This window comes from Lynx rufus, unplaced genomic scaffold (genome assembly GCF_022079265.1).
Source record: "Lynx rufus isolate CCGP_SWC_20201006 ecotype Redwood Valley unplaced genomic scaffold, mLynRuf1.p SCAF_2, whole genome shotgun sequence".
Lineage (NCBI taxonomy): Eukaryota > Metazoa > Chordata > Mammalia > Carnivora > Felidae > Lynx > Lynx rufus.
The window spans coordinates 4,849,870-4,874,323 of NW_025814834.1; the positions used below are offsets into that span (position 1 = coordinate 4,849,870).

General features: G+C 52.2%; 1 protein-coding gene across 3 annotated transcripts in view; it reads right to left on the bottom strand.

Annotated features, from left to right (window-relative positions):
* The window catches only part of AGAP1 (ArfGAP with GTPase domain, ankyrin repeat and PH domain 1), a 549,698-nt gene that overhangs the window by 248,691 nt on the left and 276,553 nt on the right, over positions 1 to 24,454 (bottom strand). For all 3 annotated transcript variants that reach the window (XM_047085687.1, XM_047085686.1, XM_047085688.1), the window contains exon 9: positions 23,181 to 23,273. In XM_047085687.1, coding sequence (XP_046941643.1) covers positions 23,181 to 23,273 — 93 coding nt within the window. The remainder of the gene's footprint in view (positions 1 to 23,180; positions 23,274 to 24,454) is intronic.

Below are 24,454 nucleotides of genomic sequence, written 5' to 3' on the forward strand. Positions count from 1 at the left end.
AGAATGAGCACAAGCGCAATCCGGCTGCCTGGATGTCCCTGCACCCCTTCTGCTGCCCAACAACAGGAGCCAGGAGGGCAAATGGATCTGTGGATAATGAGCCTCAAAGAACGCCTCCGAGGCCCAAAGGCTGGCAAGCAGAAGCAGGTTGGAAATGGCCCACACAGCGCGATCTCGTCTCAGAAATACAACTGAAGATACACCAGTTACTATTCCATCCATGCATTCAAGAAGCATTTACTGGGCACCATTATGATATTAACCATAACCAACAGTCACCATTCCTTCCCTCATGGAGCCCAGAGCAGAGGGGACCAACCCGGGTGACACAGATGTTCTGTGGGGGCCAGGAGACGGGGGTGAGTCTGCACAGGTGCAGGGGACAGGAAACTCCAACAGGTGTCTGAAAAAGTGGTAACCACTGTCAGCTCAGGGGTTAGCAACACGGATGACTTTTCTTCTTTCTCACCATGTGTGTTTTCTAATTTTGATACAATGAGCCCGAATTACTTTCGGGCTTTTTGTAGTTTGCAACAATTAAACCCAGCCCTCCCGCTCTCCTCCCCCATCCTGGCCGTCTGTGGCTCCTCTCCACCCTCAGGGGAGCCTCTTCTCCCCACCCCAGCTCCAAGCCCTGCCAAGCAACCCCCCACATTTCCTGGCCTCCCTCCAGTCTCCGAGGCTCGCAAGGTGCTCCTGCTGACGCCCTCACCCTGGCTGCAGGCCAAGGGTCCTTCTGCAGTGCTGCCCGGGTTGAGAATCCCTGCACCCAGCAGCCTGCCTGCCTGCTGAGTGCAGCAATCCTTCCTCCCTCTCTCCAAAGACACCTGACCTGCTCTAAGCTGCCTTGTCCCCTTCTGCTTAGATCCCCAGCCCATCGGCACCCCTAAGCCTCACTACCTGCGACTAGGTCCATGCCTCGAGAATCAGATGTGATGGGGTCTCAGCCAAAGGCGATCCTGCCTTTTGGGGAGGTGCGGCTTCCCATAATATGCCTGCGAAAAAGTGGGGAGAGCCAGCCAGCCTCCCCCCGGATACCGATCTGCATTGTGTGCTGGGGCTTCTTATCTGGGGGTGGGTACGTTCCCCCTTGCACAGGGTTACTCTAGCCAATAAACACAGAAGCAAACAGGCCACCGGTTACTCCCCCAGCTGTTAATTACAGATGTTGCCAGTGACATGGGACAGGGAGGGTTATTATTCATAAGAACTTCTGCACATTCCTGAATGCTTATTAATTAGAATTAAGTTTAGAACGCCTGTAAGATATTGCTTATAAGGTATTTCACCCGTTCTAAATGTGGCACAATGTGTAATAAAGTACTTGGAAGAATTGCACAGGCTTCTGACCAATTGTGTAACACAAGAGTTGAGGATTCTGAGGACGCATTTCCATACCGTGTAGAGTGGCTGAAATGCATGCAAGCATTCTACTAACCCCTAAAGAAAACACCTGATGAAACACTACAGGCAAACCGAACCAGCCCAACATCACAGGGAAAGGGGCACACTGATACTGATGGTGGGGAGCACGGAAGGATGATTATTAGAAGGGAAAGCAGGGGAGATCAGAGAACGAGAAGGCAAGCCACAGGCTGCCACAGACACCTCTGATAAAGGAGCGCTAGCCGAAACGTACAAAGAACTCTTAAAAATCAACAGGAGGAAAACAACCCGCTTCGGCTGGGAAGTGAGAAGATCGGGACAGAAACCTCACCAAGAGAGATGCACGGATGACAAGCCAGCTACTACGGAATTGCGGATGAGGACGGCGAGATAGCCCTTCACACCTGTGAGAACGGCCCGCGTCCTGAGCAGTGACGACACGGAGCGCTGGCGTGGACGTCGATCAACAGAAGCGCTCATTCACTGCTGGGGGGGGGGGGGTGCGAGGGGTGCGGGCGCTCGGGAAGACCGTCTGGTCGCTTCTCACCAAACTAAAAATGTTCCTACCGTGCAATCTAGCAACCACACTCCTCGGTATTTGCACAAATGAATGGAAACTTACATCCGTACCAAAAGCCGCACGCAAATGTCTGTGAGAGCAGCTTTACTCAAAATGCCAAAGCTCGGGAGCAACCAAGATGTGTCCTTCAGTAGGTGAACGGATACACAAACGGTGTTATGCCAGGCAACGCAATGGTATCCAGCACTAAAAAGAAATGAGCTATCAAGCCATAAAGAGGCGTGGAGGAACCTTAAATGCGTGTTACTAAGTGAAAGCAGCAACTTTGAAAAAGCAACATGCTTTATGATTCCAACTGTGCGACACGCAGTTCTGGAAAAGGCAACAGTACGGTCACAATAAAAAGGTCAGCGGTTTGCAGCGGTGGGGGAGGAGGGATGAGCAGGGGGAGCACGGAGCATTTTCAGGGCAGTGAAACCCACCGTAACGATGGGACATGTCACCGTACGTACGTGCAAACCCACAGAACGTACACATCGAGGGACACTGTGAACTCTGGGTGACACTGCTGTGTCAATGCAGGCAGGTGCTGCTGTGGTTTGGGTGCTGGCGGTGGAGGGGGCTGGGTGTGTTTGGGGAGAGAGTTGGGGGAACTTTCTGTCTCTTCTGCTTGATTGTGCTGTGCATCTAAAACTGTCCTAAAAATGAAAATCTATTGGTGATGATGAGTAGAAAGAAGAGGAAAAAGAGGAAGAGGTGGAGGAGGGAGAAGATGGAGAAAACGGAGGAGAGGGAAGAGGAAAAAGAGGAAGTGGAGAGGGAGGAGGGGGAGAGAGGGAGGCGGGGGAAGAGGGAGGAGGGGGAGAGGGGGGAGAGAGGGAGGTGGGGGAGAGACGGGGAGAGAGACAGAGAGGGAGGGGGGAAGAGGAGAGGGAGGAGGAGAGAGCCACCAACAGCTCTCATCACCGCGAAGAGTGTCCGAGAGGTGCCAGCATCAGCACGAGTCCTGTGCCCGCTCCTGGCCACGAGACGTCCTGTAAATGTATGCCGTGCCAGCCTCACACAAATGCCTTAACTCACCTACTGGGGACGCATGGCGACAATATCACTCCCCACTGACATCTCCCGAGTCCCCGCCCCTTTCTGGTCGTGGACAACTAACGACCAATGTCTAAGAGCTGCCCGCTGGACTCACTGACAGGTGCATCTGAGAAGGACGTGACCGTTCTCAGCATCCGATGGAAGACAAGCGAAAAATCCCATGGAAGAAGTGATCTGTAAACACCTTCACAACCTGCTGTGAGGAGGGTGGTGTGGGCAGCTTGTTAACGCGGGGGGACGCCCCCGGGGCCCGGAGACCCTCGGGGACTGCCTGGGGACTGCCCCCAGCCCAGGCCGGCTCTCCGAAAAGGAAGCCTGAGTCCCCCCCGGCCTGCAAAGCATCTTGTGAAGAAGAACCTTCATCTTTCTGAACGGTAAGCTTCCCGACCTGCACTCCCCTGAGGCCAGGATGCTTAGCGGGGGTTTTCTGAATCACTGAACGTTCACGGAAAGGAATTCTTTGAAAGAAAACCAATGAACGTGTCTCCTGCTTCAATGGCCTCACAACCAGAGGAGACTCGGTGGCTGGTTCTGCCCGAGCCTGACGGCATAGATTCCCTCTGGTGCCTGAGAGCACACATTCGCTCGCCGACATCACCGAAGTGCAGAGAGAAACACAAGCTACCACGTAACTAAGCGGCCTGGTGAAACACAACTACTTTGCTAAGCCAACCAACCCGCCACGGCCACCAAAATAGCCAAGGCCAGTGCCAGCCACCTGACATCATCACGACAACTCACAGAGCCGAGGTGGCTCCCGTCCACGCCTTCCGAGGGCGTCCCCACTCGGTTCTCCCACCTCTTCCGTGGGTGGGGTCATCACACGTCTGTGGAAGCTCCCGCCTCAGGTCCCACCTGTGTCTCCAGAGGTGGCGCTCCCCCCGCCATCCAAGCCCTGCATCACCCACTCCTGACCCTTCCTGCCATTTGCAGAGCGTCCATTTGCAGGTCTGTCTGTCACCATAAACTTGTCATTTCCCGCAGCCCCTTCTCCTGCCCCCCACCACGCACCCACTGCCCACGGCACGCTGTTCACGCTGCCCTTTCCGCCCCCCCCCCCTCCTGGGAGAGCGTGCCCCAGCTCTGGGTCACACGCCCCCCACGCTGAGGTCTTCCTGCCCCCGGCACTGGCCCGAGGGAGCCTGCTGTCCGTCCCGCGCCTGCCGCACAGCCCAGCACAAAGCCACGACCCAGCACTGCAAGGACGGAAGTCACGGTCGTGCTTGGACACCAAACGCTCCCACGTGCGTGGGATTTCCCACAAAGACACAGATGGAGAAATTAGGTATGTGGTCTGCAAAACTAAAAAGCATTTATCGTCAACGTTAGAAAGAAACCTCTTTACGATGTATAAAAAGCCAACGATTCTCCCCGCAGAAGGGAAGGAACACTACCAGACCCCTGCTACGTGAACGAATCCTCTGCGGCAGTCAGTGCCTATTTGGCCAACACTGACTCAGACACCCAGCCGCGGCCCTTTCTTGCTCAGAGTTCTCAGGCAGTCAGAACCTGGTTAACACGGCACAGGGTGTCCGTCCTGAAAAGACGTCCGCCTTCGGAAATCAAGGTGACACGGTGCGGAGGCTGCCCCGTGCTATAAAGGACACGAAGGAAATTAATCCGTGACCAATAAAATGGAATTGTGACAAAGGTCACGAGTGGCCCGGCTCCCCCCGCACCGCCAGAACCCGCTAGGAACGGGGGCAGCGGAAGGCGGTCCTCTGCAGGCCCCAGGACAATGCTGGCCGAGGACGGCCAGGCTCCGCTGCAAGCCCGCAGCGTGGCGAACCGTCGAGACACGCGGGCTGTAGGGAACGTCCTGACGCCACCCTCCCGGTCCACGCCGTCCCAGATCCCGAGACCGACCTCTTCCCAGCAGCCTGTCGAACGACAGCTCCAAACGGCAACACCTGATTCTCCAAGACTGAGGACCGAGCCCCAAGTGAGGTGTCCTGCAAATGAGGACACGAGCTCCGCCCTTTCTCGGAGGCACCCGCAGGGGGAAGAGCGGTAAAGGTGCCGTGAGCCCCGGGAGAAGGTACCCGTTACCCTGGCGCGGCCCAGCCCGTGCTCAGCCGTGCGCCACCCAGTGACACGCACGTGACACGCGGCCTCTGCAGTCTTCGAGTGCACTTGGGACACTGCCCAGGTGAGCGAAAGCTCCCAGAACTCTCTCCACCTTCCACTCTGAGGTCAACTCGTTGTCCAGGGAAACTCGAGCCTGAATCCTACCTTGGCCCATCCTCCAGCCCTCCAGCTCCAGAAGTTTATCAGCTAAGGCACCCTCCACTGGGCGGGTCCTCGCTGAGCCTCCCCGGGTCCTTCCAGAACAAACGTGACTCCTGGGAAGTCACATAATGCCCGAGCCTCGGTGATACCACTTCCAGGCTGTGTGACACTGAGTGAGCGACTTGATTTCTCCGAGCGCTCGCTCGGTCTGGAAAATGGGAAGTACGCTATTATCCACATAAGGTGGTTGTGACCACTGAGGGTTTTTTCCATTCAATAACTATTTATTGAGAGCCTACTGTTCTAGAGGCTTGGGATACACCAGTTGCCAAAAAGGTTAAAAAAAAAAAACAAAAAAACCCCAAACAAACCTTGTGTGTGTGTTCGAGCAGGCTGACACATGGACGGGTCAGCCCCAGGGCCTGGCACGGGTCACAGCATCGGTTGGCTCTTATTTCGTTGTTTTCAACAGGTTTCCTCTTGTGGCAAATCTTGCGCCCAAGAAGGTACCAGAGTCATGTCCATTACTTCCCGGAAACCCAACAACAAACCAGAAAACCCTCGTCCCCCAAAAAGCAAAGTCACTACGATTATCTGCACTGTCCTCTCTTTGGGACATCTGTCATGATCCTGTCCAATCGCCCCCACCTTCTAGCGCAAACACACCCCATCATTGGGACCCACGGTGGCCCAGGCAAGCTTCGGTCCCCGGGAGGCCTCGTGCACCCACAGCGGGAGTGTCCCTGAGCCGCCTGGTCCAAATCTCCAGCATTTCCAATTCCTGAAGCTTCTCCTGACCCGCAGGCCCCCCATGGGCCCTCTGCCTCCCAGCCAGACACAGCCACCACTGTGCAACGCCCTTCCGCTCATGAGGCTCAGGCTTCTCAAGTATTCTGACAGATTTCAGTGCAAGCAGATGATTCTGAAGGGAGATCCTCTGCAACAGACCTTGGAAGCGGGAGCCAGCGCCTCTGACCCAAGGTGGTGACGGACTTGACTCTCAAAGCCGGTGTCTGGTGTGGCACCCACTATTTACAGCTCACAGAGAGCCCGTGACTCTGGACACTCCACTCTCACCCTTCCTTTGGGGGGCCGGGGCAAGGCCTCTTGGCAGGCCAGAGAACTTTTAAAAGTCATTGATAAGGTTCATTAATGTATCAAAATGTCACCTACTCAGTGTGAACCATTAAAAATTATTAGTACAAGTATTAGTAGAAATAGTCATTAAAGTGCAGAAATATCATGAGAAATATCATGGAGAAATATTCATCACCTTGGAGATTCACTGCCAGCCCTCACTTCCTGCTCCAAATCTCTCAGTCCTTGCATGGCAGGAGATGTGCCTATGATCTGTACCTGGGGTGCTCAGGTCAGGGCCCTGGTAAACCTCGGGGAGCTCAGGTCAGGGCCCCGGTAAACCCTGGGCATTCATGTCAGGGCCCCGGTAAACACTGGGGAGCTCAGGTCAGGGCCCTGGTAAATAAGCAAGGTGAGCTTTAGTGAAGCATGAACTTCACTCAAACATTGGGAGACAATCAGCAATTTAACCACAGAAAACATACTCAAGTGTAAGATACACTTATGAAGCTGGAGATAAAAATCACATATATTTAAAAAATACAGCGTTTAGAGCTGTGTCCTTCTAATCCCTCGAGGGGACGTATTTCTTCTCTGCAGTGTGGAGAGAGGCACAATTCAAGACTACGAAACTGCCCAGGCTTGTGAACTGCCCCCACCCCACTTCAGGGTCAGTGATGGGACCTGGTGCTAAGTTCTCTACCAACGGAGCCACCATCCGTGCCACCTGAAAACGGAAAGCAGTTTTCCAACTCCAGCAAGGTCACAGGCATTGGGGAGGGGGCTATAAAACCACCGCTTCCGGGGTTGCTAAGCTAAATTCGGGTCATTTTGAAATCATCAGTGGAGGAAAGTGATAAAAGGTCAAGTTCCCGAGGAACCTGCACGAAGAACTTTCAAGATGGCTGGCCGTGCGAGAAAAGATTGAAGACGGGGGGTAAGGGGAGTGGATGGACTTAGACGGAGTTAGAAATAAACAGAACCACAGTGCACGACGGTGAGGCTGGGCACACACCTGTTAGCCTTAGTCAGGTGCCAGGTGTGCCCAAGCAGTTACCTCCTGGCAGAGGCTGCATTTTGCCTTATGGGCCCCAAAAGAACCACGAAAACGAGGGGAACAGCAGCCACCCCGTTTGTGGGCAGCGAGAAGGACTCCCTCTCGAGCTCAGGGCACACACAAGTATTCCCTGTCTGCCCACCAAAGCCAACGACCGGCCAGGCGGCTCTTTCGCCAAAGGGCATGCTCAACAGTAGCCCAACGGAGGACGCCTCTTAAAACTGGGAGGGCTTTCGCATTTCAGAATCAAGGTTACCTTCTACTGCCGTACCTTCGTACTTTTTAATAGAGACAGGGCTGAATGCAAACACGGTCTGCTTTGCCCAACTGAATATAAATCATCATCACAGGTTTTTAAAAGCAGACGCTGAAATGCACATCCACTGCCCTGAATTTAGCCAAAGCATAATGATGCTTAGTTAGACACGTCGGTGATGGGGGGGGGAGGGCAACAGAAAATATAACCGACTGGCCTCAGATTAAGGTAACCCTATTTGGTAAGGAGTCTTCTATATCCCCTTTTGGGCCCCAAGTACAGCCAAAAGGTACGAGAAATGTGTATGAGGCCACCGTGTCTGGTCTCAAAAGTCCCGAAGGACGACGGTCGCTGCCTCCCGCACAGAGCAGCATAAATTCGTACACGAAGCCCAACGTCGTTTCCCGTCCGTCAGCCGGCAGGAGGGGAAGGGGTAGCCCCGAGGCAGGCAGCCGGGCCCCAGGCGCTCCCCCTGCCAGCCCGTGGGGCACAGTGCTCTCCTCTGACACACCCTCAATCGCCACAGGAGAAACAGGCCTCATCCTCTCCCAGTATCATTTCTAGGAGCAATCTGCACTTTCCTACAAATGGCCTTTTGTACGGTTATTCTTGCTGAATTGCAAACAATAAGACTTCCATAAATCAAGTCTGCCAAACCTCTTCCACTGTTGATAATAAAATGAGGGCTTCCATTAGGAAAAGGGGGGAAAAAATCAGAGAAACCTCCTCAAACACGAGACATAAAAATGCGCTTCCTTTTTGCTGAAATTATCCAGCCCCACAAATGCACGCGCTGGTTACCTTGATGAGAACACATAAAACAACAATATGCTGGTTGTAGTTAAGGCAGGTATTTTTTTTTTGGTTCTGCAAATACGAATGCGAGCAGTCTGATGGAAGGACGTAGCTAATCTAAGTGTGAAAAATATTTTTATTGCTCTGGGAACAGTCACCGTTAACTGAATACAACAACAAAAAAGGGGGGGGGAGAAGAGCATACAGACCCAAGGGAATTACCAAATCAATTAACAAGTAATTCAGGAACTAATTTCTATATTGCCTCTTAGCACAAAATTGTATCTTTAATTTCTCCTACAGTAAGCATGTCTATGATGGCCCTGACACACACTGCCGCCGTAAATGAGTTTACAAGGATCTCTTTTTGATTGGCTATACAATATTATTTCTTCACAGTTCAATGCCGCTGTAGCCAAGTGCTCTGAAATATTTAATTATACTGGTAGCTACCAGTTACCAATTTGCAAGACCCACAGTGAGTACAGTACATTTTAAAGAACTAGTAATCAACTAATTAAAACCACAGTGAATTCCAGATACTCCAATTACAAACAACCGCTGCGGAATATACTTAGAGGGTTTCTGGAACGGGGGGCGGGGGTGGGGGTTGGGAAGGAGTTGTCGCGGAAGGTCTGGCTGTACCGTGGAGCGCGGGTGCCCCCAGCCGAAGGCCCCGCCGTGCCGGCGTCATTTAGGAGACGCGGCTGCAGCGGCCTCTGGGTTACCCGGTGCCTGGATGTTTACTGTAACCGAGGGAGTCACACGGCAAGCTCAGCCGGAGATGAGGCCATTAACTGCGAAGACCGGGGGCGGGGGCGAGGGGGGAGCTTTGGAAAGAGGCAGACGTGGGTTTGAATCCCGTCTTTGCCTCCTACAGGCTTTAGGAAATCGTGCGAGCGAAGCCTCACCTTGATCATCTGTAAGACGTAAAGAAAAGCACCCCCGAGTCTCACTGGGTTGCGGTGGGGGCATCGGCGAGCCTGCTGGATAAATAAATGGCACAGGAACCAGGTCCTTGCAAACGTGATCATTTTTAGTTATTCTCTTCCTCGTTTTCACAATAGTGAGATCAAACAGTAGGGAGCTTTAGGACGCAACTTAGGAAAAAAGTGGCCAGTCGCAATATAATCAGGGTATGTGCAAACATTATTTGTTATTTCTACCTATTTTTAAGCCCAAGGGAGAAGAAGATGCCCAGGATGTCTGTGTTAATAGTGGAAAGAGCGCTAGAGTGAGCGTCTGAAGAGACGGGTCCTGGATCCTGTCACATAATGAGGTGGAACCCTGGGCAAGTCACAGAACCTTCCCGGGGATTCAGTTTCCCCACGTGTAAACCGCGGACCTCGTCTGGCTTTGGAAACAGCATGCTTGTTACGCGAGGCCACTGTAAGTCCAGTATGAACACCAGCAGAGCACATGATTGTTTGGGTAAAAATGGAATGATCAGGAGGGGAAAAAAAACCTCTTACGGTTAATGCATAGCATTTGTTTCTATTAATATATTACAAAAACACACAGATATGTGAATACGTAAGGAATTACTTAAAAAAAAACAGGAGAAATCTCAAATAGAACTTCAATTTTCATGCAAAAAAAAAAAAAAAAAGATCTGAGATGAAACCCAACACACGTTGGTTGGCAGAAGGACCTGCATGAAGTTTCCTGCGTTGCACCAACCTGGCATCGCACCTGGGCCAGAGTGGCGCTCAGAGCTTTACTCGCTCTTAGGATCCGCTGAGAACCTACCGTGTGCTCACCCTTCAAGGCCACAGCCTCCGGCTCCCTGTAAGTTTGCAAACTGCCTCTGCACTCTCACCTGGTCCGCTCACACTCCCAATGCGGACAGCCCCTACTTGCCCTGGGGGTTCCTCCCCGCCCACTTGGGGCTCCTCCTCACCTCCCCCACCCCACCCACCCCCTCCAGGCTCCTCCTCACCCTGGGGCTCCCCTTAGCTGTCCTTCTGGGCTGCGAAATAATTTTGCGTGGTGCATATTACTAAAAGGCCAGTAAGTGTTTAAGAGCACTAGTGTATATGTAGCTACTGACGTTGAAATTTCCTTGATTGGAAGAGGCATTTCGTGGTATTTAGACTTCTAGCTCATTCCGTGTGAAGGAGGGGAAATTTAGCTTTGCTCTACTTACACGCGCGCGCACACACACACACACACACACACGCCACCCAGGGCATTTTATTCAAGACAATACACATTGATCAGAAGGAAATTGTCTTCATTTTTTAAAACCTACTTATTGAATGCAACTTCTATCATTAAAAACGTTTTTATAGACTATCACCGTGGTCTCAAAGTATTTCCCCAAGATATTCATCAATTCGTTGTCAGCAAAGGGAAAAATAATCACTTCTTACAGGGAACCCTGACAGAGCCCACCCTAGCCAAATGGCCAAGGTCAACACCACCGACAGGAAGCTGCGTGGCTCTCACGTGCCCCCTGCTGAGGGCACCCAGGACACGACGCTCCTGCGGTACCCCAGCCCAAGAGGCCCAGCCTCAGTCCAGTCACTCCAGGCAGGGCGTGCTGAAGGGCACTCGACATACCCCCGATCGGCATTCCTAAGACGGCAGCGAGCTCCGGAAGGTACGGAAGACCGCGGAACACTCTCGGGGTGGAGGTGGCCAAGGGGGTGAAGCGACCCCACGCACGCGGGGACCCCGGGTTGCAGCCAGGTATGGAGTCAGAACAAGGTCTGCGGAGGAGCTCAGCACACAGTGCCGCCGTCTGCGCCCGGCGGTGATCGCTGCGCTGGGGTTGTGTGCACCTGCCAGCCTGAGGGGGTGCTGGGCGCGGGGCTTGGGGGACGCTGTTGCTGCAGCTTTTGCAAAATTATTTCACAACCAGAAGCTGAAAATATTAAAGGCCTTCTTTGTTTCTCACTGTCTTCCTATTCACCCAACTTTAAACCAAGTATACATTTGGTGATCTGATTATTATAAATACACAGCTTTACGCTCTCCATGATTATTTCACAAACACTTGTCACACCTCTAAATGGTCTCTGAAAGTTCCAGACGCTGTCTGCCTAGCACTATTAGCTGACCATCACTAATTAAGTCCTCGCTGTGGGACATCTGTAGTTCCCAGGGTTTTGATATTATAAATAACTCTGCTATGAACATTTTTGTACATCTAAGATTCTGTCCCTTTCTCTTGGTGAATCATTCATTCCTTTGGGATAAATTTCTAGCAGAGAGATTAATAGGACAAAGTGAATAGGATTTTTTACATCCTTTATGTACTGCTACATCATCCAATGTTCAGTAACACAGCAATGCGTTTCTAAAACATTCTTTTTTTAAATGTCTATTTTTGAGAGAGAGAGAGACAGAGCATGAGCAGGGTACAGGCAGAGAGAGAAGGAGACACAGAATGTGAAGCAGGCTCCAGGCTCTGAGCTGTCAGCACAGAGCCCGACACAGGGCTCGAACTCACGGACCGTGCGATCGTGACCTGAGCTGAAGTTGGACGCTTAACCGACTGAGCCACCCAGGCGCCCCTAAACATTCTTGTTAAACTAACTTTTGCTAAGAGTAGAATTTTATCATGCTTTGTTAGTTATAAAACAAAGCATAAAATTACTTCTCATTGTTTTAAATTTCCAATACTTTGGGTATTAGCAAAGAAAGGCCAAATATCCATCCATGTTATTTGCTTCTTGCGGCTTTTCATTTCTGAATTGTCTCCTGAGGGTTACTTATAGCCACAGTGGTATGTCTGTACAACAGATACATTTATGTATCTCCATAAAATTTAATGCACATTAAAAATAATATGAATTATTTCCCTATAGAATAACATTGTGAGGATAAACATATTCTTGTTTCAGCACAAATTACAATCACGAAGGCTGTAGTTGACGTAGAGTGAGGTAAAATCTGGGGTAAAAATGGGGTAAAAATCTGGCAATTACAGAACACTCCAGTGTTATGAAAATTTGCAGGTTTGACATAAAAAAAATTCTTACAAACCAAGTCACATAACGAAGATACTTAGATGGAATTTCTTCTGTATGAATGATAAAAAGTAGCAGAGAGGTTCTAGAAAAAAAGTTTTTGAAAATCATTTTGGGGGCGCCTGGGTGGCGCAGTCGGTTAAGCGTCCGACTTCAGCCAGGTCACGATCTCGCGGTCCACGAGTTCGAGCCCCGCGTCGGGCTCTGGGCTGATGGCTCAGAGCCTGGAGCCTGTTTCCGATTCTGTGTCTCCCTCTCTCTCTGCCCCTCCCCCGTTCATGCTCTGTCTCTCTCTGTCCCAAAAATAAATAAACGTTGAAAAAAAAAATTTAAAAAAAAAAAAAAAAAAAAAGAAAATCATTTTGGTCACTGACAATGGTTTGCTTCTTTGAAGGTTAAAAAATGTACCTCTTGGGGCACCTGGGGGCTCAGCCAGTTAAGTGCCCAAATTCGCCTCAGGTTATGATCTCACAGTTCGTGAGTTCAAGCCCCGTGTCAGGCTCTGTGCTGACAGTTCAGAGCCTGGAGCCTGCTTTGGATTCTGTGTCTCCCCCTCTTTCTGTCCCTCTCCCCCTTGTGCTCTCTCTCTCTCTCTCTCTCAAAAGTAAATAAACAAACATTAAAAGAAAAATTTTAAAAATGTACCTCTCGTGTCACACCTAAATATAGTATTCTAGGTACATGCAAGAATCAAACATAAAGAACGCTGAGTTAAAATTTACGCAATTTTTCAAATATAGACCAACGCTGAGTACAACCTCTCCAATGGAACACACTCTTCACAACAAACATCAAAGTTTACGATAGCGGCCTACTCGTCTACTACTTCTACTCTCCCCCTACTCACCACTGCAGGAGAGGAGCTCCGCCAGCCAGCACCCCTGCGTAAGCGTGTGAGCAGGCAGGGAAGCAGATGCGTGAAGCGCACCAGCGGATTCATCAGACAAGATGGCGGCCAAGACCCCAAGACCTGATGAAGTGTCACTGGAAGGAGGAGGGCGAAGAGCCATTACCTCTCCTTGAGGACAAGGCAGGTTTTTGTGGAACAGAAGGCATTCCACTTGGGCCCCAAAGACAGGAAGATAAAAGGGACCAGTAGCAACCAAAGCCATACATGTTCAACGAGGGAAGGGAAGGAGTCCCAAGTGACCCCATGTGCCTAGACGGGTGAAAATCTCTCACGAGCCAGCCCTGATCAATCGGTCAACCTCAGGGCCTGAAGGTGACCCTGGGTCATGCTGCCACATGGGTACCAGGGTCGGTCTAAGTGCCAGACAGCACACGCTTTCGAGGATGGCCCCGTGTGAAACATGGAACCCCACAAGGCAAGGCTACCATCTACTTGAATTTTGATCCGGTTTAGAAAAGACGGTCGCTGTGAGGACACTTTCAGTCAGTGGGAATGGGGCAGGGAAGACTTTTCTAGAAAGAAACTCAAGAGAACTCCTGGATTTGAATCCCAGCTCTGACACCTGTTAGTGCGGAGACCTCGTCTACGGCATGACCTGACCTCCTTGGACTCCTCGTCTGCTGCCGGCAGGAGTGCCGCCCTAGGTCGGCGGGGAATTAAATGAGCTCATCTCATTACGGCCTCTAGTACAGTAACTGATGCGCAACAGGCACCCGGGGAAGGAGGCCTGCACTGCTGTTCTAAACCCAACACAGCAATAACCTGCCTAATCGTGCGGACTTCCTAAGCAGGTGGAAATGGGAGCAGGTAAATACGGCGGGGTGCAGGTCTCACGGAATCGGGGAAGACTAGGTCTGGGGAGGCCCTGAGATGTTCACTGTTATCTATTTTGCCTGTCCAGAAACATAACCGTATTATTCGGTACTTTATAAAAGATGTCTACGTACAAATACACTTCCCGTGCCTAAACCCTTCCGTGCTTGTTTTCTACTATTTCGTCAAATACCTACTTATTTAATTACAGCTGCCAGCTTTGGTACTAAGGCTCTGAAAACCTGGTCACCGCCAAGTCAGCTGGAAAGAGGTCCCCTTGGCGAGACGCGGGAAAGGAGAGGGTGCTTTTGCTACTCAAAACTACCTGGTGAAAATGTCACTGCCTGCTGTCTTTCCTGAGAAGAGGGCCCCTTCTCTAGAACTCGGGGACCCCTTCTCTAGAACTTGGGGACCGCTTCTCTAGAACTCGGGGACCCCTTCTCTAGAACTCGGGGACCCCTTCTCTAGAACTCGGGGCGAGAGGCCCTGGAGCCAGCACCAAGCAGGAGCCCGCCGTGGGCCCAGAGCGCGCGTTGGGGCCACGGTGGCCCCAGGACGCCTGGGGTACCAGCAGGTAAGGCCTGGGCCCCGCCCCCATTTTGGGGGGAAAGTGTCCAGTCTAGCAGCCAAACGCCCCACGGGGTTCCACTCGTGCTGTTTTTTACACAAAATGTGCGATTTTGATAGCCGGTGTGACTCCTCTGGAGGACAGGTGTCCACGTTCTATTCACAAAGGACAAAAGCCAGCTTGGGAGGAGTCCCTGTCTGTGGTCGAGGTTCTCACATGCAGAGACCCCGCATCTTCCATTCACAGCTGCTCAACGGAACAGAAATGAAGTCAGACTGTGATGCTAGGACTTCCTCAGGCGGCGTCGCAAACCCTCTGTTTCCATGCGGTGTTTGCAAACGTGTGGACTGTGGTGAAGGGTCCGCAGCCACGCATCATGCGTCGGGATCCGAACCTTCACAGGGAGGTCCTGGCGTTCCTGCCAACCCCTTTCAAGAATGAGATGTATGTCTCTCTGGGCCTCCCCTCTACCTGGGATACACTAACACACAGCACTGTGGCCTCTATCAAAGGGGCAGGTCAGGTGACTTGCGACACAGTGTGTGTCTGGAAGGCCAGCAGGGGAGCTGGAAGATAAACCCCAGAACCACAGGCACTCACGGACTCAACCAGCGTTTCCTGGCCACTCCCAGCCATAGGCCTGACATCTGCTCATTGTCCCAAAGAGCTACCTTTGCCCGGGAAAGCATCCACCGAAACCACGGACTATTTCAGTGTCTCTTTTGAAAAGCCATCTGAAGGGTCTCCACTGCCTTAGCGACTATGAGATGTGCCGCACACAGAGGGAGCTACGTGCTTGGTGACAGCACGCGTTCCCCTACGTCTTATTTCAAGCGACCACCGTTTACTGAAACTTAAGAGGATTTATGCTGAAACTCTCAAGCCAGGACATTCTGAATATTGTGTTTGTTGACCAGGACACGGAGCCCCACAAAGTGGGCTCTTTCGATTCTCCAACATACGGACAGGAATACAGTGGCCTTACCTCGTAACATCTGGAAGGCCTAAGGCAGAAGAATATCGTAAAGACCGTTGCAGGTGGCCCTGTGGTCACGCCCACCCGAGCTCCTGTCCCAGCTCTGCTATGATCGGCCCCACATTATGGGCTGATTTATGTGTCCCCCAAATCCAGATGTTGAAGCTCTAACTCCCAGTGGGACCATACTTGGAGACAGGGAACCTCAGAGAGTAATGGAGGTTAACTCAGGTCCCAAGGGTGGGGCCCTACTCCAGTATGACTGGTGGCCTTTGCAGCAGAGGAACAGAGCCCAGGAGCAGCTGCACAGAGGAGAAGCCGTGTGAGGACAGAGCAGGAAGGCAGCCATATGCAAGCCGGGAAGAGAGGCCACACCGGAAACCAATCCTGCCATCCCCTTGATCGCGGCCTTCCAGTCTCTAGAAGCCAACGTCTGTTGTTGAATCCCCTCGTCGAGGGGGTCTCTGTCATCCCAGCCCTCACAGCCCTCGCAGGCTAAGTCACTGTGTGATGCTGGGCAAGTTACTTTTTTCTCGGGCCTTCCTTTTCTCATCTGTCGAACGGAGACAGTTTCTGGCTCTCAGAAACAGTCAGCGTTGGCCACTGCCGATACTCTTACAGATTTTAAGTACCCGGCATCATAAACCCTACGGGATAAAGTAGCAAGAGGGAGGAGACCCTCGTATTAGGAAGCACAGTGGCCATGATGGCTCTGCAGAGGTTGGCCCTCGGGGACACTGCCTGCAGGTGCAGTCCCCTTATGGGGAGCCTGGAGCCCCGAGCTCTATGCTGTCCTAAGTCTCCCACTCCCACCCTACCACTGTGCGGAAACACGGCAGGACGCCCCGCAGCGGACACGGGGAAACCAGCACCCCTCCCAACATCCCATTAAGGCCAGCCAAGGCCTTTGGCCACAGGACATCCCCAGCCCTTCCAGACTCCCCTCCTCACATCCTCTTCCGGCACCCCTCCTTCCCGCCACTCTGCTCATTTTGTCCCCCTCCTGCCTCTGGTGGCTGCCTCCCCATCCCCTACCCTCTACCCTCCTACCCCTCCTCCTCCCCACCTTTCCGCCTCAGTAGAATCCATCATTCCTTAGCTCCTGGGGCTCCCAGCGTCCCTTCCACACACTTATTCACCAGGACTGCGGTCTTCACCGCGCCTCTGAGCCCAGCCTGGGTCGTGGACATCTTCCCCAGCACGGAACCCAGTGCACGTCTACACAGGAGAGCATGTGACTGCTATAGGCTGACTGTGCCTGATAAGAACCAATGCCCAGAACAAATATCACTGATTCATCCCGACAAAACCAAATTCTGGCAACGCCTGCCAACATCCGCTCTGGGGAACGTTCCTCTTCTCGTGTGTGAGCTTATGTTTCTGAGCTCGTTGGGAATTGGGTTTCACCATCACTGTTGAACTTTTAGAGAAAATAAACAACATTTTGCTGAAATGAATCACTTAGTCAGATATTATCCCAGCTCCTGGATTATGGATACACAGAGGACACATTGAGTCTTCCTGGAAAGAACATTATGTCTGCACGGCAGTTTACAACGTACAAAGCACTTAGGCACACACGGCTTTGTATTACCTACCCTCCTGCAGCCCGGCCAGCAAGACCGGGGAGGTATGGTTTGAAACTGCCTCGCAGATTTATATTGAAATGATGGGTTCGGCATTTCGGTTAATGTAATTTCTTCAGGCATTTTTTGTACAGACCGTATTATCGTCCCCCTACATTATCACAAAGGGGTCTGGGGGTGGGGGGGAAGCGTGTCCCATTTAGTCAAAGACAGACGACTGTAACTTCCTGCCGAGGCATCCAGACATTCTGCGCTGTTTTTCCAACGACGGTGTGATATTTGAGGAGTCAAATTAAAAGCATGTGACGCACCCACCTGACCCATTAAATTAATAATCGTAATTGGCTGAGTCTGTCGCGAACCAGGCCAGATGCAATGCTCTCAGGGAGTTGTTCACCCGAGTGAGGTAAATTAGCTTTCAGGGCACTGGGGTCCACGTCAGTAAATTATCTGCTTCTGGGGAACTAACCGGGCCCCTGATGCCCGCGCAGACCTGATTTGCCACATGGGTGAACAACGTATTCTCAGGGCGCCTTTCGCTCACCTTGGCTCCTCTGTGGTCAGGCCTGACCGCCGTGAGCCATCGCGCGGACACCTTGCAGGTGCTGTGGAGAGGGCGGCGCAGGCCCCCAGAACCGGCCTCTGTCCTGCGCTCCTGGGAGGAAGAACACGGCGTCCCCTCCTCTCCCTCAATCTCCCCAAAGTCTCAGCCTGGTCTCCAGCGTGTTCCCTCTCCCGACGCACCGGCTGGCAGTCGACCAACCGGCCGCGAGCGGTGTCCAACTCTGAGAGGTGAAAGTGAGCGTCATCAGGGGGCTTTTATTCCGTCAGCCCCACACATTCCACCCCCTCGTGCTGATCCCGGGGACCAGACAACACGGGTCAGCGGCCTGCGGCAGGCTGGCCGAGGGGATTAACTCCAGAGGCGCCTTTCACTCCATCGACAATTGCTTCTTTCTACTCAGCTGAGAATCAAAACCGCGCACTGCTTCAAACAGTTCCCATGCCCGTCGGCGGAGTGCTACCGGAAAGTTCCACGCCGGTCAGCGCTTCCGCTCAAGGCTCGGGAAGGGTTTTCTGGCGGCTCCGGGCGGCCGTTGACAAGTGCCCACTCTCCCCGGCCGACTGTCCGCTCCGGAGGGGACCGTGACAACCAGGTTCAAGGTCAAAATTAAGACTTAAAAGCAGGTGTTCCGAGGACACTTCATGCCTCTGGTGTATCCGTGGGGCGTCACAAACTGAAGTGTGCTGACCTCGGCCCGCAGCGGTACCCCGCAGGCCCCCGAACCCGGAAAGGGCCTCAGCCGGATTCGCAGACCAAGAGCCCACGGCCCGGCGACTCCCATGTGACTGCCACGGCGGCCACCCCACGCAGCCTGCCCACAGACACCTCTCTGCTTGCCTTTCTTCAAAAGCCACAGAGACCAGCTCCTCTCAAAATATCAACCAGTTGATGAAACAGATTTAAAAAAAAAAAAAAAGAAAAAAAAGAAAAAGCTTCTTCGAGCAGGAAGCAGACGCTGTGTTTTGCCCACGAATCTACAAGTCCCTGATGAGGCCTGCAGGCACCTGCAGCTTCGAAAAACAGACCAGCGGGCCAGGGACACCCTCGTGATGACGGAGACAGGCCTGCGGGGGCCCGTGGGAGGGGTCTGCACCGACGGAGAGGGTTCTCTGCCGCAGCCTGACTTGGATGGCCCCCTACTTCCAGGACCTCTCGCTCCTGACGGAGAACGGGCATCCCAGGGAATACCTACCCCGCTTCGGGCGGGAGACTAACACCAGAGAAACACTGGTGGCCTGCCTCAAGGGGGGGGAGACCAGACTCCACACAGACGCATAATGAAGCAAAGACAGTTTTTACTCTTTGTGATTCTTCGAGGTCTTGCAGGAGAAAAACACACTCTCAAAGTATTCAGCGAGGGGCTCGTGCGTCCCACCAGATAAAACACGTGTGTGTCTTTCAATTGTATAAGAAGCACAAGACAAGCGGCCCAAGGTCGGGGATGTTGAAACAAACCACAGTGCCCGTTACTGGGCGGGAGGCGAGGTGAGGCCCGGCTCCGGCCAGGAGTCTGCCGGGAAGGGGAGAGGCCAGGGCCGAGGCTGTGTATGTGTACCGTAATATAGAGATTAAAAAATGCCAAAGGGAAAGAAAGAAAGGAGAGCACACAGCTGCCGTCCCCCAAACAGACCTCCCATCTGCCACCCACGATTTCCATGTCACCTTCTCCGGGCTCATTTGTACTTCATTAACTGCCATTGACTTAACAAGATTTATGCAAATGACACCATAGGAGCTCCCTAACTCCCACTGCAATCAAGTGATTATGTATGTACAACTCTCCACAGCAATGAAAAATTAATACGTGACAAGCCCACTCGCCGCTGAGCCGGGCCTCTGGCTTTTTTTTTTTTTTTCTTGCTTTGCTTTTTAATTTTTATTCCAACAGACTTTATCTTATTAGTTAAAAAAAAAAAAAGAGAGAGAGAGAGAGAGGAATAAAAAAAAGGAAAAACAGAACTCTCTGAACCAATTCTCCTCTAAGGCCCCAGAAAGGACAAAAAAAGGAGAGGTGGGCCCGGGTCCTCGAAAAACGAAATTACTTTGCAGAAAAATCAGTTATGTTCTTGATGAGGAATCTTTAACTGCGGAAAAGGGGAAGTGAAGGGATCCTCGCCCGTCACGATCCAGCTAGCTCCCACGCTGGGGGAAGGAGCCGCTGTTCCCACAATGAACGAGCTGTAAAACGTGAGCAGAACATGGTGAAAATAATCCACTGGAACGTGAGCGTTCCACAGGAACATGAGTCGGCCTGCAGCGCGGGCTGAAGACCGCCTTGGCTTGGGTCTTCCCGGATCCCCAGGAGGAGGGGCAGGAAGGAGCCTGCCTCGATCAAACACACCAGCCGGAGCGACACCCACCAGCCTCACCGGCCCCGGGGTGGGGGGGGATTGGATCACGGAGGCTCCGGGGCCATCTCTCTGCCGCTGGGCAAAGGGCCCACGAGCTCCCCCGGGCAGAGCGAGTCTTGAACACGGCTGTGCGTGAGGACCAAGTGCCCGGAGAAGGGCAGGACTTGCACAGGCCACCACCGGGGTTGGGGGGGGGGGGGCGGGGCGGAGGGGGGAGGGGAGTGAGTCCTCCCAAGCCCAAGCCCGGAGCGCGAGCGTGGCCGCGTCGTCCCCGGAGGGACGTGTTGTGGCCTCTGGAAGTCTCGGACGTTTCTTCTTCGTAGGCAGAAGGTTTTTGTTTTTTTGTTTTAAGATCTGTTCATTCTTTTGAGACAGAGAGGAGGTGCAGGGGGGCGGGAGAGAGAGAGAGGGGAGGGTCTCCAGCAGGCTCCGCGCTCTCGGCGCAGAGCCCCATGTCGGGCTTGATCTCACAAACCGTGAGACTGGGACACGAGCCACATCAAGAGTCGGACGCTTAACCGGCTGAGCCGCCCGGGCGCCCCTGGGCAGAAGGCATTTTTGTCTGAGGTCAGGGCTCACGTGTTTCATTTAAAACACGTCACTTTGCTTTCTAAGCTTTCTGAAGGTTTTTCACCCACAGGCCGCGCAAGGAGCAGAGGCGCTGGGCTCCGAACCCTGGCCCCCTCGCTTCCCTAAGCCGCCCGGTCTGGGTTTAGACACAAAGTGAGAGCGACACGGCCACCTCAACGCGGCAACGTGGAGGGTTCAAGGGGACACGGAGGGAAAAGCGCGTAAACCGTAAGTGTCTTTTATACTGTTTCCTCGACAACGGGTCTGGCGAGCTCCTAGAACATGCCGGCCACGGGCTCCTTCCTCCGCAGCCCCGGCTCCTCATTTCCTCTGGCTGGAGTCACGACGCTGGGAGGGTTAGAAATTCAGACCATCTCTAATGATCTGGGCTCCTTTATAAACACGGCACACACGGGCGTGGGAGACAAATCTGTATGACCGTCTCTGGACCCACATCAATCCCGGTGACCCACAGAAAGGCTCCAACGAAAGAACCCCGAGCAGGACTGATTTGAAAATCCAGTGTTGCTGGCATTAAAAAAAATTCTCTCTGGAACGTCTGCATCCTGGCGTTACGGGGGACGCCGGTATCATCCTGAGCCCATTTAACAGATGAGGAATCTGAGGCCTGGAACATTCTGCCGCAGCGGGGGGCTCTGACAGGTGTGCACTTCCGGGGAGGGGTCCACCCGTGGCTGCACGTGGGGGCAGCTACGGGGGACAGAGAACTAACTGCACGTGCTCCCCAACTACGATTCCTCGGGAAATCAGACCATGATTTAGATTTTGACGTGATTGTTTTGAACATTCACAATTGAAAGGCTTCCAAGGACTGGATAATACTCATTTTACGCTTGATGGTCAACTCCAATCGGCACACGTATTGGAAACCCGGCCCGTAAAGCACCCCCCACCCCCCGCCCGCTGCAGACGAGCCGGGTACAGATTGAGTGAAGGTTCCAATTACACCGGGGGCCTGCCCGGCTCGCGCAGAGGACAGCACCCCCCTCCTCGGCAATAGGAGTGAATTAAGGAAACAGTCTGGAATTAAGTTTTAATATTCCCAAAAGGAAAGGTCCCAGGACCGATGTTTTAAATGAGAGAAAAATGAGTTAAACGGTTTTCATAATTCTGGTTGAAACGGCGTCGGTGGCAGAAAAATCACACGTTGAAATCGCCTCATTAGACGGCTCCATTTATAAATGAAGGCACACAAAGAAAGAAAAAGTAACTGAACGTCTCTTGTGAAAACACCCCGTGGAGTGCCTGCTCGGGCCTCACCCGGGATGCCAGGGCTCTAGCCAACCTGTTCCGGTACGTCCACACCGAACCTGCCCGGCCCCTGCGGCTGCACTCCTGATGGCGCAAAGGTGTGTGTGCGCCAGACTCTGGCCCTTTGTGAGGGCGGCCGGGGCCGAGCCGGGCTGCCGAAGGGTTTGGGAAACGGCCTAGGTGCCCGCAGTAGAAGCTGACAGAGAGCAATCACCCAGAGGGACAAACTGGTCACAGCCGTGTTCTCAGGAGGCAGAGTTATTATTCTGCCCACAGATTTTTTTTTTTTTCCCCTCCTCTCTCTCTCAAGCAGAATGCACTCTCAATCAACTGGACTTCGCAAATACTTTCACAAAGTAAAAGACGCTATTTCCAGGAGCCACAGCGCTGGGTCGAAGTCTTTATTTTTATTTTCCTTGGGAACGTAACAGCAAAATACGTCACGTGAATTCCCACTTTACTTGAGACACAAAGTCATTTGGTTCCCGGTTTCTGGGCTAATGAAAACCTATTCCAGGCTAGCAACACAGGCCAAAACAAATGCTTGAATTCAAGTCCTGTTGTGTAATGAGGAAGTTTAATTAAGGCCCCACATTACAGCTGTAAATGTTCCTTTATATAATAAGGTCTAAATGAAACTGAACCTAATCAAAGTTACAATTCCTTCATTAGCAAATTACAAACAAGAGCGCGCAGCTGACACACCGGCTATGATTATCACAACTAATTGCCTCGTTGTTACAAACCAGCCTGAAACAGTGTTCAGATGTCCGTCTGCGAGAGCAAATTAGGGCCACATCGGGCTATTCCTGTGATCACAAGGGGCTCTTGTACAGCGATCTGATTTACCCCTGTCGACTGGCGGCCAGCGGCCCAATCAAAGCCGAGCTACAAAGGCGGCCTTTGAAGCCAGCTCAGCCTCGAAACACTCTCCATATGCAGCGGGCAGACTGTACTTCATTAGATCTGTTGTCACATTTTCCCTCTTCTTATTCTAATGATCCTATTTTAATACACACAGGAACCTCTTCTAATTGATGTCAAGTGAGTGACTTCTACATTCATCAACAGAGCACATCAAACAAACCTTGGTGCACGAGCCAGCATCATAGCAAGGAGAGACCCGAGGTGTGCCTCCAGCACCAGGAAGGGAAGAAAGGGGGAAACGGCGTACCTGTTTAATTGGGATGGCTCGACCGCTCCCGATGCTGTCTGCTCGGCCCTCCAGGCCTTTCTTCTCTTTGTCTGGGTCACTCCCTTTCCGAGACTGCAAAGCAAAAATAAAGTTAGCATTTGGGTGAGAGCTGCGGTTCACGGATCTGCAGGCCTGCCCTTATTTGAATAGTTTCTGCACACCCATACGGAGAAGCCACGGACGGCGTGCGCGTGTATGCACGCACGTCCGAGAAGCAGACCGTTTAGTACTTTGAATTTCCACTGATCTTTCATTTTACACAGGCGTTTCTCAACTTTTCTCCCTACTTTTCCACCGCAGAATTACCTTTTAATTCTTTTTTTTAAAAGAGTTCAAAATTCAATTACTGGAAACCAATGGACCATATAGCGAAGCAACACCCAACAGGAAAACACGTTCTGGGCCTGCAGTTAATACAGCCAAGGAGCAGAGGCCTCCTTCCTTGCAGCTTGGTTGAGAAACCGACCACGTAAACGTATATATTTAACGAACGTCTGAAGGATTTCTAAATTCTGCTAACAACGGAGCTGGGCGATTGAACAGTACACCCTTCATTCGTAGCTAGGTGCCGTTAATGTTTTTTATTTTTTAAAATTTTTTTAGTGTTGCTTTTGAATGGTTAGAAAGCAACACCCTCGACATCCAACTGGCCTGCCACACCGCAAAACATAACAGAGGGGAAAGAAGTTGAAAGTATCTCTTCTGGCAAAATACCAGCGCCTGGGAGAAAACGAGCAGCTTGGTCGGCCAGGTCGGTCGAACAGCCTTGTTGGTGGAGTTGTCCACGTTCCGTGAACGGCCCCGGGCGCGGGCGACCGGCGGGGAGGGTGGCCGCGTGCTGCCCGGGGAAGACGCGACCCCGCGCACGCCGTGACTTCGGCAAGTGGAAGGCGCGCCGCGGCTCAGTCTCCGTCTCTCGATGGCATGAGAGAGAGTGTGAGCACAATGATTTTCTGACAGATTTATTTTATTATGAGAGAAAGATCTGAAACTCGTCCTCCTTAATAACTGTGCTGACAAGTGACAACTTCACTCCATTACTTTTCAATGGGAACATTACTCACGCAATATTGAAAATGGAGAAACATTTTCATGTGCTTTTCAAATCGGAGATGATATATGAAATGAATAGACTTTGCGGTGTCCAGTGCTGCAATGAAAAGCTAATGAAATCCAGTTTCCGAGGGGTGTAAGACAGGGCAGCTGAGTTTTTTTAAATATTAAAAGGGGCAACGTCATGGGGTGAGAGAGGA